General features: G+C 33.5%; 1 protein-coding gene across 7 annotated transcripts; it reads right to left on the reverse strand.

The window, feature by feature from the left end:
• Window positions 1-1,150: 1,150 nt before the first annotated feature.
• On the reverse strand, window positions 1,151-16,050 carry LOC124824215 (RING/U-box protein). Of its 7 annotated transcripts, none has more exons than XM_047296617.2 (15): window positions 15,620-16,050; window positions 15,279-15,364; window positions 12,941-13,031; window positions 12,663-12,712; window positions 12,288-12,360; window positions 10,560-10,669; window positions 8,649-8,714; window positions 7,761-8,272; window positions 7,587-7,655; window positions 7,370-7,445; window positions 4,879-6,091; window positions 4,686-4,760; window positions 3,072-4,133; window positions 2,701-2,924; window positions 1,151-1,602 (listed from the first exon to the last, which is right to left on the reverse strand). In XM_047296617.2, the coding sequence occupies exons 1-14, from the start codon at window positions 15,686-15,688 to the stop codon at window positions 2,709-2,711; spliced, it is 3,768 nt and encodes a 1,255-aa protein (XP_047152573.1). In that variant the 5' UTR covers window positions 15,689-16,050; the 3' UTR covers window positions 1,151-1,602; window positions 2,701-2,708. The 7 variants fall into 7 exon arrangements, with proteins under 7 accessions (XP_047152573.1, XP_047152571.1, XP_047152574.1 ...); XM_047296615.2 differs by having other exon boundaries at window positions 7,587-7,667; XM_047296618.2 differs by lacking the exon at window positions 15,620-16,050 and having other exon boundaries at window positions 7,587-7,667; window positions 12,880-13,031; window positions 15,279-15,337.
• Window positions 16,051-17,757: the final 1,707 nt, after the last annotated feature.

A 17,757-nucleotide genomic window follows, 5' to 3' on the forward strand; every position in this document is an offset into this window, starting at 1 on the left:
AACAAAAATGAGAGAATTGACTAACAGGTCATGTAACAGAAAAAATAAAAATTAAGCATATTTATAACTATTAAATTTAAATACAAAATTAAAATTCGTCTATGACGTTTATAATTTTAATAACTAAAAATAACTTAAATTAGAATTCAGTTTAACTGTAAAAAAAATCAATCAAAATTTAACAACTAAAAAAAAGTAACTACATTAAACATAAAAAAATATAAATATAACTCAAAAATGAAATTCAATTTAAAATGTAAAAAAATAAATCAAAATTTAAGAATTAAAAATATATTTAATTTAAAAAATAAAAATTAAACTATCTAAACATAAAAAATTATATATGTAACATTTTTTTTATAAATTAAGTGTGACGTTTTTAAATTTATCAAAACGGATTATACTAAATTTGTAGATTTTATTTAAAGTAATTTCCTTTTAAATTAATTTATTCGAGTTTTGAACTAAATAATTTTAAAAATAGCTACATAAACTATAAGCATACTATTTGTTGATTTGATTTTAAAAAACAATATTGAAGTGCAAGGGTTATTTTTATCACACTTTGGTTAATGGTTGGATTATTTGTATGAATGTGAATGTAATGTAATTCGTGATGAAAAAAGTAAATTGAAACAAATTGGTCTCGCTAACATGACATGTTAATTCTAATATTATGTAAAATTAAGAAATTATAAAATTACAATTAAAGTACATTTTATAATACATTTTTAGGAAAAGTAATTTGAACAACAATATAATGCTATACTGCAGCTGACCAATTTACTCCTCCAGTAATTTTGAAAAGGATATTTTTCGTCTTTATTATTATTTTGTATTTAATTCAAGTCTTAAAATTGTGTCCAAAAAATTGGGAATTATGTGTCCAAAAAATTACTTACAAATTTTCCAATTTAAAATGTAAAAAATATTATTCAAGATCACTCATTCTAAAATTTTTCTAATGTACTTTTTAGATTAGCAAACATAATTTATTCCATTCTTAAGACGAATTGTTTACTCAGAACACTTTTTTAGATAATATAATCCATAAAAACATTTTGGATTACTCTATTTGGAACATCGGATCTATTTTTGAGTTCTAATTAGTTGTAATGTATCTAGTAGGATTTAGGATTTACAGATTGAATAATTCGAAAACTTAACCAATTATTCAACATGGAATTTCTCAAACGAAACCCAATGGAGATGTGTTTTGACTTCTCTGAGAATCCATGGCGGTGAAAACCAAAATCCAACTCACTGATTACACGTTGACCCACATCTCTTTTAACGTATAAACTGCGCACATCCATAAAAAAGTACGACAATCCAGACATACAGTATTGCTGTTATATGACAATAAGAAACCTCTCATATTACGATTTAAAGGCAAACCGTTCTCATATTCTTTGGTTTCTACTTCATACCTTTGTTCTTCCTCCATTTCAACTTGTATTGCAACCTTTATAACTTTCCGTTCAGATCTACATCTTTGCGTCTATGGGTTCATCTTATTGACGAGTGTACTCTCTGGATTGGTACTGATTAATGCTCTGGATTGACGAATGTACTGTGTTTTGATCATTTGTAAGCTTTCACCTGTATAGATTAAAATAATTGAAAAAGATGAATGTTATCTATCTTTTCATGCCTGAAACATTAGCCACATTTTAATAGATTTTGAGCATGGAGTAAATAATTACAGAAGATGAATGTCATGTCTGCTTAAGACCCACACAACTATACGATAATTTTAAGTTCCAAATGAAGAATCTTATTCCTGTGCACTAAAATAATAATAAAAAAACGTAGTGCATAATTTCATCATATGCGAAAAGAATATTGCAATAATCAACTATAATTCATAACTGATTACTAATAGTAATAATTAATTTACCAAAATTTCCCATTATTATGTCAAGTTTTAAACTAATTCAAGATATATTACATTTAAATTTTTACAATTATATAACAGCTATGTTGTATCTACCAATTTTACGTTCTGCGTCATATATAAATTACTTAAATGAGTAACTTTATTAAAGACAAAACTAAAAAAAAATTACTTTCTAGTAATTGACATTTTTTAAGTAAGAATTGACCAAATGTGAAATTCATAGGTATGGGACAAGATGGAGTAGTCGTTGTTATACGAAAATGGTGCAGAAGCAGATATAATACAATGGAGTGGAACCGAATTCCCAATTAGTAATCAAATCAAACATTAATATTTGAAAATATACTCTGTAACTCAGATTCTTAGTTCAGAAGATCCGAGTAAAAATGAGTTAAGATTCACGTTATAATATCCTAAATTACGTTAAAATACCAATTCATACAATTTTATGAAAATATTAGTATTTTCAATCCCGTGTTGAAGAATTGATTTTAATTCAAATTAAATTTTGAATTAAAATAATTTTAAATAACTGTGTCAAACAAAATATTCTAAATTTAGATAATAAAAAAATCATCCTAAATCACTGTATGTCAAAATCAATTTTAACCAAATTATGTTTTTAAAATCAATTTCATTCAACAAAAATCTCCATTGTGTGCTCTATTCACATATTTGACGAGGTGAAGACTAAATCTGACGTATCATGGCTGCTGCTCCATAAAGCAAGTATAGCACCATAATAAAACAAAGGCTGAGGCAAAAACTAAAGAAAAAACTAGTTGAGGATGAAATGATACCGTATGAATCAATTTTTTTTGGTCTGTTGGGCTGCTTCAGCATACTGCTCTGCAAGTTTCTTTACTTTCTCACCTTCCTTTATGAGAAAACTCGCATTCTTTGCTTTGCAATGATACTTCATAACCTTCTCAGTTGTTTTTGCAACAGCCCACCTGTATTGGTCAGCCGTGATTACACCACTCTTGCACAGTGGTCTGATGTGCTCCTTGATGTAAGCTTCTACCTGTACAAATTCCAGTAATATTACAGAAATATGAAAATCATAAAGGAAAATATAAAAATGGAAGAAAACATAAATGATAGCACACAGCATTACTTTTTAACAAAAACTAGAGAAATAAGTTATATGGGAAAGTTAATTTTATAATACCTTTTTAGTTGTATGATTTACCGAGTCAGTCTGCTTAGCAATGACATCAGATTTCCCTTCCTTCCGTTGGAAACTTTCACCGGCTTCAGATATATTGGAAGACTGGTCGGTGATGGTAGTATCAGAATTTTTTTCCGTGAGATTCTCCTTCCCCTGTTCTGAAGCTTTTATTGCATTATTCAAAGCAAGTTCTTCATCATTATGGTAGTCATTGGCCACGCTTAGAGTTTCTGTCTTGCCATCTCCATGTAATGATCTTGATTCACCAGCTGGAAATTTTTTTATTAGTGGTTCTTTGTCAGGGCCGTATAATAATTCTTCAAATTCTTTGTCAAGTGGCTCAACAGCGCTCTCGAAGGGTAGGAGCTCTGAAGAAAGAGAAGACCTATCCATATGAACTGCATCATTGTGACAATTTGGCGAGCAGGATGCCTCTCCTGGCACTTCATTTCTTTCAGGCCCCTCACCGTCAGCACAATCCAAAGCGATATCTGACTTTTTCAAGTTCATGGTGGAGAAAACAAGTTTCACTTTTGACTCATTTTGCTCTTGTTTTGGTTTTGAAACCTGTGTAACACTAGCACCAATATAATCCTCATCTTCCAAATCATACTCAAAATCACCATAAATATCCAGATCAGGATTCGAATCCAGTTCAAGTATATTATCGGACCCCAACATGTCACCATTACATGTTTCTCTGTTCTCATGCGGACTGCTAGGTGGGGAGTCAGACAGCAGACCAGCATTTTTCAAGGCCGTTTCAACTGCAGGGTCAGCTGAAAGATCTTCCATATTTGGTTCCGATTGTCGATCATTAAGCATTGCTGATGAGGCTGCTGGAGTTGTATCTGTGGCTACATCAGATTTTGTGTTATTTGTGCGATGCAAGAGCTCCTGCGAACAAAGGTTCAAATACACAAGCTTGCTATTTGATCTGTCAGCAACCTCTTTTTCAATATTAATTGCATCTGCAACAGCTAATTCTGTAATGCCAGTTCTGCGAATCACTGTCAGATTTGTGTTCCTCAATAAGCGCTCTGTCAGGCGGTAAAGCTGTGTCTGCACAAAATAATGAAGTTTAAGAGAGAAGAAATCCAACTATCTGAGTCGTATACACAAATAAAGAATCTTGAATTGATCATTTGGAAATACTCCTGCGCCATTACTTAAATAATATTCAACTCCATTAACATGCCAAAAGGGGAACAAGATTAAACTATTCGAAATTTGTATTGGCATGTACCAGTTTTAATTCCAACCCTAAAATCTGGCAACCAGTCAATTATGACTTTTATCTTGGGCAGAATCAACTATTAAAAAAGTTTAAGATTCTATCACTTTTTCTGGTGAGAAACTTTGACTTATATTATATGACCCATAACGGGATATGTGGGAAAACCACTGGCAATCACATGTTTTGTTTAACATTTGAAAACACAAGATAACTAAATGATAAATATTAGTTCTAAAATGAGGAAACAAGAATGACCCTCCTAAGGAATTGGAACATATTTTCTGATCCCAATGTCATTAGGAATCGGTGCCTTCATTAAAAATGCATCAATCTACCGTGTGTAACTTCATATGGTGGAAACGCAAGGTACTGCATACCTGCCTAACTGATATAGGAATTTTATTGTGTCGAGAAGGTGCCAATACTGGTCTCATATCACTTGGCAGTTGGGCCTACTCACAATAACAGAAAGAAGAAACAGTGAACAGCCATAGCCAATTTCTGATAGCAATATCAAAGGTAAATAAAGCAATTGCAGATAAAACTAGTCAGATGAGATCATTTACATACAAGTAAAGGATAATTTCCTTTAAAAACTGAGTTGTCTTCCTGATTTCCATTTGCTGTGTTTCCTCCGCTGGTTGTGGCTGTTTTCCTCGCAAGGACCTCCAAGGCCCATTTTCTTTTATCATTCTTCATGCAACCAGATTTTTGGCCTAACTCCTTGGTGCCAGTTTTGGAACCAACTGATGAGACTGGCGTCCTTTCTGGTCCATGTACAATCTTTTTGTCTACGTTTTTTTCATTTGAAACAAAACTGATCTTTGATAAGAGATTGTTTACGTCTGTTGCTTTAATAGTATTGTTATCAATGGATAGATTTGGTACTTTCTCTGATGGGTTGTTTTGTTTGGTTTGCTCAGAGTTAGCCACAGTTTTAAGCACAGAGAGAGGTTTTACATCCTCTTTCCGGGGGAAAACAGATGTATCTGCTAAATACAACCTAGAAAGTATAGGATCCTTGGTTTGACATTCAGAAACTTGCTTTGATTCTGTACCATCTGAACCTTTTCTTAGTAAATCAAGAACTGATTTTAAAGTTTCAATCTTTTCAGGCTTCGTAGCTCTCATGCAACGATATTTCCAGAACTCAATTTCACAGTCCCTATCCCATGCACGCTTTCTTCTTCCATTGGAAGCACCAAATATTTTCTTTGTTAAATTTTCACGGACTTTGCCTTTCTGCAACATTGACTTTTTTGCCTTTATAGCTGCAGGGGATAACTTGTTTACAAGTTCAGTTTTAGGCCCTGTTATAGCAGTCCTAAATGCTTCAAGAAGCTTGGGATCAAAATGGTTATCCTCGAAGTTTATAGAGGATTTGTTACGGACAGCTTCTCTAATTTCTTTCCTTAGATTTTGAACTAACAAGGATGATTCTCTATCCTCGGAATTTCTCTTCATGATCTTTTTAACCCTCAACCCAGCCATATTTCCTTTATTTTCAGATGACTGGTCACAAGCATTAGTACTAGTATGTCCCTTGGAAAGCCTTCGGACTGTCCCTTTAACTATATTCATTATATCTGGTGTAACTGTTGCCTTTGTTGGAGAATCTTTTAAAGCAGGGTGCTTCGGAGCATTTTCTAAAAGATGATCATTGGCTGTGTCATTAGTGTTACTCATTTGGCTGTCAGTAGCTTTACTTTTCTTTGCCACAACTTCATCAGGAAGTTCAGGTTTGGCATCTCCATCCTCAGCCTTTATATAAACTTGCCCATTACTGTCTCATAAATCACAAAATCAAGGGAAAAAGAAAAGAAAAAAAAGGTCAAGGTTTGAACTACTCAGGTGGTAAGCATAAAACAATTAAAACTTTTATGTCAACAGAATATGCATTTAAAGATCATAGACAACTAACGCAGTTTTAATAGTACATGAGTATGAAAAATATCTAGGCTACTGCTCCTATGTCTTCCTGTTTGTGAGTATAAGAATTCATCAAGATTCAAAGTGCTATGGTCCAACCAGCAGAACCACTATTATGATGACATTTTGTAATCGACCACATACTTCCAAAGGTGAGTTAGCTTTTACAGCTGAGTTAGGCCCAGTCCATTTCTATTATTTATGGCATGGTGTCTGTTACCATGATAATCTGTTACCCCATTTTGAATAACATTGAAGATCTAAAGTGTTCCCTCAAAAAAAGATGGGGGAGAGGAGGGGGGTTCTAAATGGCTGTAATTACAACCACATAGCATAGCTGCTTTAGTGGGAATCACATTATCCTGACACTTGAAGATGAGTAACCAAACAACCAGGCCATTTATTATCATTCACTCCCCCCTAACCAAAAAGGAAACAAAAGCAAGGAGTGGTGAGAAACTGGAAGTAGTTAATATTGGTATGTGTAGAATATAAGTGAGCATTAACGAAAATCTTAATGGTTAAAAGGAAGCATCAATTCCTAAAATCAAGGGTGATTAACTGGGAGCTTGATTCTGGGTGACTGATTTCCTTAATTAGGAGTTGATTGCAAGATGATAGACTGACAACTAAACAGAGTTATATCCGTAACACATCCTTCTAGAATAACCTATCCAATAGGGACACCTTTCATGAGGCGTTAAGAGTGCAAAACACATTTCCCATACCAACTACAATATGGCACATGTCAGACGCTTGCCAAAAAGTTTTTATTGACCCTAGCACTTGATCTGACAACTCTATGGATGGGCATTTTAAGAAAACTAGTATTATAAAAAATATATTTCTTTAACATTCCGAAAAAAATTACTTCAAAATGTAATATTAAGTATTAAAAAATAATCTCTTAGAATATTCTTGTACTTACTATCATAGAAAGCTGCATATACAAGAATATACAAACATTTTTTTTTATTATTTTAGATCATTTATGTGGCTCATGTATGTGATATAGCATGTCCGTGTCAGTGTTTGCTTCACTATCCATGTTGGAGTAATACAGTACACTACACACAGGATGACTATGGCACACAACTCATTTTATATCATAAAAGTTTAAATGAATGGTTACCTGAAATCAGCATGCTTTCTCTTTCCACCAGCCACTCTGGCATTGACCTTACAAGCATTGACTTCAATTTCATCTCCTGAGAATATTTTATTATCAACATTATATGGGTTTAAGAACTGGTTTAAATGCCACAAATAACATCCATAAATGGTTTCCCACAGTCCAAGTGTGGACTGAAATAAAGAAAAAAATTACATATCTAAGAATTGTTGAGTACCTGTCAAAAAACATTTTTCTGAAGTCAAGCATGGGACAACTGTTGCTTGATCTTTCGGTTCACTCTTGTCTGCATCATCAACTATATGCACATTAAGATGATGGCAATCAGTCTGATTACAATAGATACTTTTCAGGCTCACATAAAGCTAGTGATATATAGTAATTGGTTTACCAGGTAAATAAGTGCCCACTGACAAACCAAGATCAAGACCCATATCAGATTTAATTCTAGATGGACTAGTTTTGGTAAGGGATTCGTCAAGTAACTCGGTTCCATCAAAGCCATTGGGTTCAATCATTGCTCCACTGGCACTTTTCTTTAAATCACTATTGTTTGATAAAGATAATTCCAGTTCTTCTTCCATGATTGGTAATGAATTTGTCCTCAGTTCATCACTTTGCTGATCATTTATGTCAGACATTAAAATACATGATTCAGTCATTGGATCCGCATCAACTTCAAAAGGCAATAGGCTTTTCTCACTTGTTGCTGGAACCCATTTTGCTCTGTCAACCATCGAGACAACAACAGCCGTTTCTCCTGTATCAGCAACAGAGACAGACACTTTTCCTGAAAAGGAATCCTCACCATGGCAATCACTGTTACTATTGTCTGCATTACATTCCATGGTTGTCCTCTCCCTTGAATTAGTTGCTCCCTTAGAAACATCATCTGCTACACATCTAAAACAAAACCCTGAATTAGAATACAAAAGGTTGGAAAGAAGATATCAGATACTGTCAGTAAGGGTTTTGCTAAAGATATCCTTTGTAGGTTCAATTTTGTCAACGGATAAATACATTATTTTCATAATTAATAACATCATAAATAACTTCTAATTTTTGTTTATACTATTAATTATCTACCCATGTTTTCTATCAATCTGATTTATGACAGCTAGAACATATCAAATTCTATATTATTATTTATAAGCTAGTAGCCAGTATGTACATGCATCTTAACAAATACAAACCAGATCGAGCTTTGAGATTAAAGTAAGAGAAAAAGTAATTAGAAGAACGAAAATATTCAACAGAATAACCAGTGAAGTCAATTTACCTGGGGCATAACCATGTACTCTCTGAAGTACTTTCGGTATCAAATCCCACACAGAATGCATGATACCTGTCATAATGAAATTGAAGAAAAAATTATGTGGTACTGTTTATAAAATTCAGTAACAATATATTCATGAATTGATTTCACCACCTACCCATTAAAGAGTGACTAAAACACTTACGCAAGCTCTTCTCTACATTATTTACATCACCTCTTTATAAGTTATAATTACAATCATTATCTAGCTTGTACATCATTGATGGTCATTCTTTGATAAGGCATACATATAAACCATGTATGTTCAGGCCTGGCTACACCCTTGATTTCCATCAAATTTCTAATTCACCAATTAGATTTAACTAAGCTTCTATCACTATTTATTATGAATTTATCCATATACATTATGACAAGCTAAGAAACCGCTCAAAATTTCACACCGGGACTAGATATGTAGTCAAACTATAAGAAAAACCCATGTGTCACATCAATTAAAGATAATGTCAGGTATATAAATAAATGGGACCAAGGTAGTTGAATCATGAATTGTTTTGAGTATCAGAGAGCTTAAAATTTTCAATCGGGAATTGTATCGTATCGTGATGAATAGTAAGATTCATAAACATTAAAAAATGTAACATGTACTTAAATATATAAGATATATAAATTTGCAAAGATACAATTAATAACAAAACAACCTCAGTCAAATAGAGTGGTTGTATCTATGTGTATTTACCACAAAATTTCAGCAACACAGCCTTCAAAAAACAATGTGGTTGCTACATAAGATTCCTTTAACTATGGCTATATGCTACTAAACAAATTTTTTATTATAGCCATCCCAAAAATAAGTGTTGTTGTTGCTATTTGCATAATTACTACAAACAAACTATGGTTGTTGCTTGTATACTAGCAACCTAAAAAAACCTTCTATTCTAATCATTGATATTTCATCATCTTCATCTCCAAGATCAACATCACTCAAGCCATCCACCACCGCACAACCTCTAGCAACGTCACACCACCACTGCAGGACCTCCAACAACGTCGCACCACCACTGCAGGACCTCCAACAACGTTACACCACCGAAGCAGAGCCTCGCGCGCACACAGAGAGGAAACGAGACACGAGAATGCGAGACCCGACATGAGAATGAGAGGCCCTTACCTCAAGAGATAACGAGAGACAAGAGACGAGAATGTGAGAAGGAGATATGCGAATGAGAGACAAGTTTTTATCGTGTGAAAAAACAAAGGTAAGAAAATTAGGGTTTTCAAAATGGGTTGGGTGACCCAAATTGGTTTAGTGGTCACTGATGACTCAACGCAATTCGGCTCACGATTCACACAATTCAAACCTATATCGTGCGATTCGAGTTTTCATATGATTCGTATTGCGAAGGGCTTGAATCGTATCGAATTGTAAAATTCGTATTCTGAATCGTATGATACTTACTACCATGAATGGGACCCATTCGCACCTTATGAGTTAATTTTGTAAAATTGAGTTAAACTTAAATTATTTTGTGAGATGATATTAGAGTCTATCCTAGATTCATTAAGATGGTCACTCACGGTGTTATTCACATACCAAGCCCAATAGTGTTGAACATGAGGGTATGTTGGAAATCTCATCAATTAAAGATACGGTCAAATTATAGTATGTAAATGACTACAAACCTCACCTTATAATCAAATTTCATAGGATTGAGTTAGCTCTAAACCCACTTTCTAAGAGAAACATTTTTTTCTGCCAAAACACCTTATAGGCGAAGTTTAAACCCAAGGAAAATATGCTATTATAGAGCTGACCAATCCAACCCCAACTTCATAGTTCCAAAAGACAATAACCAACTAAAATTTTACTCAATGACATCTTAAACTTATTAACCTAATATGTTTATTTAAGTTTACCATATGTCACATGAATCACATGCTATTGATGTATCGAGATCAGAATCTCCTTCAACAGTAGCCAACCCATTACGAACCTTGCAGTCATCGCCATCCAAGCAAATAACTGCCTACAAAATGATAAAATACATGAGGATTAGTGTTGTGCATTAATTTTGTTAAAAGCACTAGTTGTGTTGAAAATTATGGAACTCCAAACTTGCAAAAATTTGTATTTTAAGCTTGATATGTAGCTCATCAGGATTTGAATGCAAATGGCATGTATTTGAGTGAGTAATAACTATTGTCCATGGCTAATTTCAATATTATTATTTTTGTAGAAAGTAGGAAGAATCTAATTCACATTTTACTTTTCACAATGCAGATTTATTCAAACAAAGAGAAATAGGTTTGACTATAAAAAATGCATGATCTGGATTAGATAATGTATAACCAACAACCTGCTCCAAGATGCAATACTAGAGATCCTATGGTTCTCAATGACATTGAAGAGTGCACTGAGCAATTAGAGGGACAAGTGGATGATAATGATAATGAGGATGAGGGGAATGATTTGATTTTTATGATGATCCCGCTCTTGATTGGGCACCTGTTTATGAAATTTCAAGCATTGGAGAGCCAAGAATTTATACAAGGAGAAAAACAAAAATATTACAAAAGGCAACCATCATGTGGTGATTGTTATTTGATCTTCCCATGCTTCCAAGAAAGGTCTAGGTGCAACTTCAGCCTCAACAGGAAGGGGAAAAGACAATTTTCAATTTAGGATTGATGATGAACTGGAATTTGATAGTTCTAAGTATGAGTATGAAGAAACTGAAAAATTACTTAACATTGACAAGTTTATCTCCAAAGGAGGGTAAGAGGAGGGATTTAGCCTATTGGATAACATTGATGTTGGAATTGAGAAAAAACCAGAAAATTACAAATTTAGGACACTTGTCTTACGTTTGTTGTTATTTTAAAGTCTTGAACTTAAACTTGGTAGTGTTTTGTTGCTTTGATATTATTATTTGAATTTCTAGACATTATCATTAATCATGCGATTGTCTCCATTACTTTTGCATTACAATTATATTTCTGTATTTTTTTATTTATCTAGAGGTTTTATATTTTGGTCTCCAATGCTTCTGCCATAACCTGTTTTCACTTCCAATAAGGAGTTGAGTGAACTGTGATGGAGTGAGAGCTGCTGAGATGTCAGCTCTTAGGGGTGGTGTTGTGATAGGAACTTGGGTATTATGGAGTGCTTAAATCACACATTTAGTATGGAATGCTAGATGGAGTATTTAAGTGTTTGGTTCTCATCCCTTAATAACTAGCTTCTGAGGGTGAGTTCTCCAAGTGTCTGTTGTGTACTTATCATTGAATAGTGTCATGCAATCCATGTAGCTTACCTAACCTAGTAGGAAAAAGGCTTTTGTTGTAGTTAAGGTTAGCTATAAGGCCAATGTATATACTGAATCAAACCACAGGTAACACAGTGAGTGCTAAGGATATAAATACCATAATTTATATGTACAATATGACTCTAGATAAAGTAGTGACATTTATATAAAACTAGAAATCAACTTAAAACAAGAATAAAAAGATCTTCGCATGGAGGATAAGTGCTCGTGCAAAAAATACAAGAAAAACTAGAAGCAAGGTTGCCATTAATATTAATTAACCAGAGGTCAAGATTTGTTGCACGTAATTCTAAAATTATATTATATTGAAAACAATTACATTTTCATCGATGTAGTATGAGGGAAATTGCAGTGTGTTATTCTTCCCTTCAATGGACCAATCATCATCATCTCTGCAATCATGAAGAAAAACAGTGAAAATATTATATAACTTTTTTTAAAGTGGAAACATGATAAACATGTAAAGTATTTACTCAAAATTGAGTAATCAAACACAAGTATTTAGTCGATATTTAGTACTGAAACTGTTAATTGTTTCCTTAAAATTCAGATATAATGATGCATGCCTAGAATTATGCAAAATTCATGACTTTCAACTAGAAATCCAATTTAGAAAATCCTAGGCTTATGCATCTGGATATAAATAAACAATGAATAAGACTGTCAATCAGATGCATAACGGATGGAAACTTACCTAAGGAGTGAATCATCCTCAACTTTGTTGTTTCCAACGGTATCATATACCTTCACAATCATGAGTTTCGCATGTTTAGCCACACACACCAAATTTTAATTGTATCTTCAAGGTATTATATGCATTAAAAACATAGATTTTCGTAATAATATTAATCAAAGCAACAAAGTACACGGTCTAGAAGAGAATTAATAAGGTGGGCAAATTCAATTGTAACCTGAAGAGTTATACTAAAGCAATGAAGAAAAAGCAGCATTCCTCAATTTTATATCACTCACTGGAACACAAGTGATTAACTGAAACTCATTCTGGCAAAGTGGGCAAAGATTAGTGATGGTAGCCCAGTTGTCAATGCATACAAAGCAGAACCTGTGAATCAAATAAACCAAGCTAAAACTTCAGATTAAAATTTCAATATAAATACTGAGAAATTAAGGGGAAAAAACATTTAATGGGACTAAGTGGAGGTAAAGAATAAAAATTTAACATAACAAAATTATTGTGAAAACTAATAGATGCTACCTACAGGCATGAAAACAATCCCTTTAACCTTGTGCATCCATCCAGAAAATTTTTGTTCCCCAAGGTCATATGACACGTTTCAATATAAGGAAAAATTGCACTGAGTAAATTGGAGGGGCTAAAAATGCACCAGTAGCCTTTGTCTTTACTAAGATAGTATTACAAATAAATAATACATGAAGAAAAGAAGCTGAAGTTTACACTAATAAAAAATTATCACAAAAAGAGTAAGATGATAAGGTAGAAAAACAATACATTCTATAAGATAGTACAGAAAGAATGTATGGGCATCTAAGAAATCCTCATATTACAATACCACATTTATAACTTTCCCACCAAAGCAAAAGGCAAGCATAGCAAAACAAAAACAATTTTGGTGAGTGAGTATAAACAATTTAACCTAACCAAATTAGTTACTAGGCTCAGATCCTAAAAAATAACTAGGCCTGAATAAAATTGAACTGCACATATAATTCATAATTCTATTGAACAGAGCCAAATTAGTTAGGTTTCATGAATCATAAGAATTACACCAACAGTGACTTATCCTTTGAGTCATCAAAGGTGACATGTTATTTCCATCTTCTCACCTTATCTAATTGATTTTTACTTTACTCTTTATTTCTTGTTTTTCCAAACCATGGCCAAGAGCTCCATCTATGTTTTATGGTAAGTTATTGGTTATGAATTGATAGATCCTCCTGCGGAAGATCTCATTAAGTGATTGCATAGGACTAACAAGGTATATTTGCCCGTGTATAAAGAATACCAAGGGAGGCGTTGATGAGAAGAGTAGACTGCGTGGCTTTTAACCCAATGAAGAGGAGAGGGAGGCTAATAAGGAAATTTGAGGAATTGGTCAAGATAGTCTTTAAGTGATTAGAATAACGGCATGTGATCCATGTAGCTAATTTCACCTCAAGAGATAAGGCATTGTTGTCGTATATAAAGTGGCATAGACCTCAAAAAATAACCACACAATCATAGAGAGAGATGTGCATTTCTGTTGCATAATACAATGGAACAACACCAAGAAAGAAACATTGGAATGAGTAGGCATAACAATGAAATTACTTTGCCGACTTCACTTCATGAACTACCTTTTTCCCAAACTACTTGTTCCATTCAAAGACTCTATCTTTATTAGTCCTCTTTAGGCTTTCCGTAACATAATTGCACAACCCTTTAGTTGCAGGTGTAGCATTCCCACACTCAGATGTAACCATTAATGTAGTTCTAACAAGTGTAATATGACTTGGTTCATGCACCGAATCAACAAATCCAACTTAGGTTTTTGAACTATTTTAAAAAGTACGGTAATTTAAGGTTCAGTTAAGCCCTGATCACCACTTAATTTAGTTATTTGCACTTTTTGGAACTTCCCCAAAAATAATCAAGTTTTCAGATAAAAATACAATAAGTGAACATCTCAACATTTCCGTAAATAACCCCATAATACACCTAAATCTCTCATAAATGAAGTATGTAATGAAACAACACGCTTTACTTGGGATGAAAACTATCTATGGAAGGCTCGTTCATACTGCTCCGCGTTTACCAGTCACCATCACTAAAAAGTTCATTTACATTGAAATAAAGCGTGGTATATTCATCTACTAAGAGCAGGAATTAGAATTCTTAAAACCAAAGAGGAAGGCAGAGTAAGCATCTCTTAGAGCAGAAGATTGTAAGTTATCCTTTTATCATTCTTAGCCAAAAAAACTACCAAGCGGGAAAAAGCTTTTGATGTTATTATAAATAATATTAGATTCAGCTTCACAATTTAATCAAAAACCAGTCCAACAATGACTTGCACCCATTAGCATGAATATTTGGATAATTTCTGAGTTATATTTTCTTTAAAGCTCTCAATAAGTTGAATCAAGAGCAATGTACTATTAGACTTTTACCAGTACATCATCAATTACTATTTTTTCCCTATAAGTCATTCTCCTATATCTTCACCATGCACAATGAATAATGAAACCTACTTCTGTAAAGTCTGCAGATAAGGCGCAAGGCACAATCCATAAAACAAATTGACACTATCAAACCAGCGAGATTAAGATACGACAATATATTTTAAATACATACCAGTGCTGACAGCAATCCAGAACTCCCCTGTCAATAACTACATCCATACATATTCCACATCTTTCCCCTTCAATAGCTACATCATCCTGTTCATTAAGAAATACCGAGTGTTCCGGTGAAAGAAATACCGTAAGAAACCAACCAGTTGCTATACACGACTCTATCTTAAGCAAACATGTGAATCATCAAACAACATAAACGAAATTAAATTTTAAGATAACTTGAGATTATCAAAACCACAAAACAAGCGTAAGCAAGGGTTTAAGCAATACTTCATATAAAAAGCGAAAACCTACAACAATACAGTAACTACAGGTGGAAGCGAAAATCGACAAGCTTACATTATCGTTGGCATCAAAAGCATCGTGTGTGAGTGCGAGCATATCATTGGTCACGAAATCCGCCTCCATTGAGAAGCTGATTCGAAGACAGAAAATATTACACCGTGAGCTCGGCGCCAATTAGAGATACGGCCACGAGACTTTGGCACCAAACTTCGGCACAATTCAATTTGTGAAAGTTGCAGGACCTTGAAGAAGCGCCAACAGGATATAGACACGGAAATTGATGGCGTAAAAGGAAAAAGAATGCGATGAGAAGAACTAATCACACGATAAGATAGTAGGGTGCTAAAGCGTCAAATGACTTAATCAATTGCCCGTGAAATTATCGACTAATGGAATCGGGCGAAGAGAAACCGCGGTATGTAACTTAGTCCGGGTTCAATTCATCCGATCTGGCTCCGAAACGTTTTGCGTTGAAAATTAAAAACCTCGATACGTTGTCGACGACGTCTTTGACATCACGTGCGCAACGTGAGTGAGCAATTAGCGCTCTCAGCGTCGCGGATTTTTTTTCCACTCATGGGCCATTGATAATTATGGTTATACTTTTTCTTCTTGCACCCCAATCATTATTAACTACCCTATTCCAACGGAAAAAACTAGAATACCCTCTTCCATTCGAACTGCACCACTCACCATTGTCGTTTTCATTGCCAATGGTGGAGAGAGAATGCATTGCGAAAAAAACACTCACTCTGAAAGTATTAAATGTTTCAAAAAGATTGTTCTAGAAAACAAATATATTTCATATGTTCTCAAAAGTTCATTCCAAAAATTTTATTTCTAATAATATGTTTTAAGAATGACGTTCCAAAAGTTTTACAAAATCTAAAATAGATAATTCGATAATTACTTTTTATGAAGGTTAAAATGATAATTTTGAAAATTCAATCAGTGAGGAAAAAAAAACATTTAGGCCTAACTCAAAGTGAGTGCACCTTTTGAAGAAAAATAAGGTAGCCAAAATAGTTCGGCTCCATTTGGCACAAGTTAAAAGATCAAAACGATTTGGTCCGAGTTAAAGTTTGACATAATTCGACATGAGTTGATGTTTGAACCTATTCAGCACGGTTGAAGCTTGAATCAATTTGATCGAGGTTAAAAGTTGAGTCGATTTAACTTGGATCAAAAGTCAAGTCGATTTGCAAGTTAAAGATTGCGGTCTAAGCCAAATATTGATCCAATTCAAATTGGATTGAAGGTGAAATCAATTTGGTCTGAGCCGAAGGTCGAGTGATTTGTCCTACCTCAAAGGTTAGGCTAATTTGGTCTAAGTTGAAGACCGAGATATATTCGTTAAGTCAGAGATGTCTTAATGAATCTGTCTTAATTGAAGGTTGTGACTAGTCAACTTGGATTGAAAATCCTAATGAGTTGTCTTAGACCAAAGGTTCAGCAAATTCGACCCTGGGCAAAGGTTAAAATATGTTCATTGGATTGAAAGTTGTGATGAGTCAGACCAAGTTGAAAATCGTGATGAGTTGGCCTAAACTAAAGAGCTTGCTAGCACTTGATAAAATAAATCAGCTAAAGTCATAGGTCATGATGGCTAAGCCCGAATCAAAAGTTAAGAATACACTCGGATTGAATATCAAGTTATTATTACAAGTCAAAAGTTGAGACAAGTTGTCTCGAGTCTAGGGTCAGAACGAGTTGATTTAAGTTAAATATTGAGATGACTCGTCCGAATCACACACTCAAGACCACTTGAGATGAATCCGTTTGAATTGGAAGTCAAACTAAGTTAACTTAGATTAAATATTTTTAAAATAAAATTTTATCTTAAAATAAAAGTTAAATTATTTTTTCCAAAAAGATTAAAATCTAAAATATTTTAATTACTTTATTAAAAAAATTATTTAAAGAATACATATGGTAAGTTATTTTAAATATCTTGAAATTGTTAAAACTTTTATCCAATCACAAAAAAAAAATTATTATATGATTAGATACAAAAAGTAGTCATGACTGTTAAGAAGCAAAGTCCTCAGTAACAGTCACATGACCAATAATCATGTACGATGAGTAAAAATTGACTGTACATGCAATTTGTTATGATATGCATCCATTCGTCAATGAACAATTACTAATGGACCAATTATGGTAAAAAATTAATAATTGAATTAACGTATAAG

This window comes from Vigna umbellata, chromosome 1 (genome assembly GCF_029865625.1).
Source record: "Vigna umbellata cultivar VRB3 chromosome 1, Vumbellata_1.0, whole genome shotgun sequence".
NCBI lineage: Eukaryota > Viridiplantae > Streptophyta > Magnoliopsida > Fabales > Fabaceae > Vigna > Vigna umbellata.